This window comes from Oratosquilla oratoria, chromosome 1, assembly GCF_046742065.1.
Source record: "Oratosquilla oratoria isolate Oo_2021 chromosome 1, ASM4674206v1, whole genome shotgun sequence".
Lineage (NCBI taxonomy): Eukaryota > Metazoa > Arthropoda > Malacostraca > Stomatopoda > Squillidae > Oratosquilla > Oratosquilla oratoria.
The window spans coordinates 13,943,735-13,946,234 of NC_134777.1; the positions used below are offsets into that span (position 1 = coordinate 13,943,735).

At 37.6% G+C, this 2,500-nt stretch overlaps 2 protein-coding genes across 2 annotated transcripts in view; one reads left to right on the plus strand and one right to left on the minus strand.

The window, feature by feature from the left end:
* LOC143027547 (neural cell adhesion molecule 2-like) overlaps positions 1-2,500 on the minus strand; it is a 710,233-nt gene that overhangs the window by 452,862 nt on the left and 254,871 nt on the right. The gene's annotated exons all lie outside the window — the stretch shown is intronic.
* LOC143030038 (uncharacterized) lies at positions 676-1,791 on the plus strand. The gene has a single exon (XM_076193245.1). The coding sequence runs from the start codon at positions 676-678 to the stop codon at positions 1,789-1,791; it is 1,116 nt and encodes a 371-aa protein (XP_076049360.1).

The window sequence follows — 2,500 nt, forward strand, 5'->3', positions numbered from 1 at the left end:
ACATGTTTTTGTGATTTATTCGCATACATACATACATACACATACATATAAATACATACATACATACATACATTACATACATACGTGTTTTTGTGATTTATTCGCATACATACACACATACATACATACATAAATACATACATGCATACATACATACATACATGCATACATACCATACATACATACTCGTGCATACATGCATACATACCATACATACATATACATACATACATACTCGTACGTACATACATACTGTACATACATTACATATATGCATATATAAATGCAGACATATATATACGTTTACTCACATGCATACACGCATACATACATTCTCGTATGTAAGCCCAAGGTATTACTCCTTTAGCACGCGAGAACATTTTGTATCAAGATTTGGCTGATTTTGGCACACACACTTAAATGGCGTCCCTGGACGAACCTATAAACAAATTGTCAGCTGTTTAGGTCTTTGTTTATTCTTAAATATCTTCGCGAAAAATGCAGATATTTTCATTCTGTTTGTTTTATTTTGCAGTACAAAGTTTTTCCAATCACGGAGAGCATGCTTACATTAGCAGTAGTTACCCAATAAATTTGCTTTCGTGAGAGTGTAATCTCGTAAAATAAAAAAATTGTGTGAATATTTGTGTTTTCTATTTTTTTTTTTTCTTCATAATGCCTCCTAGGAAGATAAAGCAAATACGGAAGGCCAAAGGAAAGGCCCTATATGAACGATTACTTGCAAAAAGACAGAAAGAAAAAAATGAAGTCCATGATGTTGCCGGACAACAAGAGTGTGAAGTCCCTCATGTCATACCAACGAGTTCTACTAGCAAGAGGCCTTTGGACGTAAGAAAAGATTTAATAACTGAAGGAAGTGATATAATATCAACAGATAATAGTGAGAGAATACTTCATCTGAAAGGAAACAGACTTAGTGCCCTTGTTAATCAATTAAATTGTAATGTATGTAATAATAAGGCTGAATTATACACTAAAGTTACGCAGTGTGAAGTATGGCTCCAAGTGCAATGTCCAGCTTGTGGTGCGGTGTTATATCAGGACCAACCTGAGAAAGTGGAAACTGAAGGACAAATATTGACAGAGACGAATATGAGAATGGTGTTTTCATCAATGATTAATGACATTGGTAATTCTGGCCTTAGGAGAGAATGTGCCATTTTGGGAATACCAAGCTTCAGTGACTATGTATATCATCACTATAAAAATGCTATTTGTAAGAAACTAGATAGTAATATGAAGCAGTATCAAGAAAAGGCTGTGGCATTAGTGATAGAATACTATCAAAGCCATTTAGGAATTGAACGTGATGAAGATGGTTTCCTTGATTTGGAGGTTTCTTTTTATGCTACGTGGATGAAAAGGGGGCATACTTCTAAGCTAGGATGTGGCTTTGTGATAGAGTGCCACACAGGCATAGTTTTGGACTTTGAGGTGCTGTCATCATATTGCCATGCCTGTTCTGTCCTTACAGGGAAATATGAGAAGAATAAGATCACTAAAGAAGAATTGACAGCTAAACTGGACAATCACAAAAAGAAAAATCTGTGTAAGAAAAATTTCCCTGGGCCATCAGGTAGCATGGAACCTGAGTGTGCTTTGAGAATGTGGAAGAGGTCAAGTGACATGAAGGTTAGATACACGACTATGGTTAGTGATGGGGACTCCAGTACATACAAGGCCCTTATACAGTTGAATGGTGATGAAGGCCCCTATGGCAAAAAGCATCCTGTAATAAAGGAAGAATGCAAGAATCATTTGCATAATTGAATGGGAAAGCGGCTGCTGACTCTCAAGCAACAGAGGAGAGAAAAATATGTAACAAAGACAGGAAAAGTTCAATTCAGGTCAGTGATGACCCTGCCAGAATCTGTTATCAAACGTTTGCAACAATACTACCTGAATGCAGTCAACAGGCATATTGGTGGTAATTGGGAGGAGCTAAAACTTGACATAATGGCAACTTTTTATCATTGTATAAGCACAAATGAGTTGCCACAACATGATCTTTGTCCAGAATCATGGTGTTTTTACAAGAAAAAGACAGCAGCAGGGGAAACCTTTGATCATAGGCCAATGAAAGTTGCCATTCGAGTCAGTCAGGAAGAACAAGACCTGATTAAAAGTGTGTATGAAGACCTAACAAGAAAAGATCTTCTAGAAAGGTGTCTGAAAGGCAAAACACAAAATCCTAATGAAAGTTTGCATGCCAAGCTCTGGGGAAAGTGTTCCAAGTCAAAGTTTGCTGGACTGGACAAATTGGTTTTTGCTGCACAGGTAACAGTCTTGCAACATAACTTTGGTTATGAAGAAGGCTCTGTTTTGTCGTGTATAGGACTCGCATCAACAGCTGACACACTCAAAAGTGACAGCTTCCTTGAAAGGAGGAGGTCAACCCCAGTGCCACCCAAGAAGAGGAAGCAAGGTGCCACTGCCAAGCCCTCAAAGGATTATGATCCTTGTGGCTTTTAATTCAAAA

Excerpts from the sequence above, each read along its gene's own strand:
- LOC143030038 (XM_076193245.1), top strand. The coding sequence starts at position 676 with ATGCCTCCTAGGAAGATAAAGCAAATACGGAAGGCCAAAGGAAAGGCC.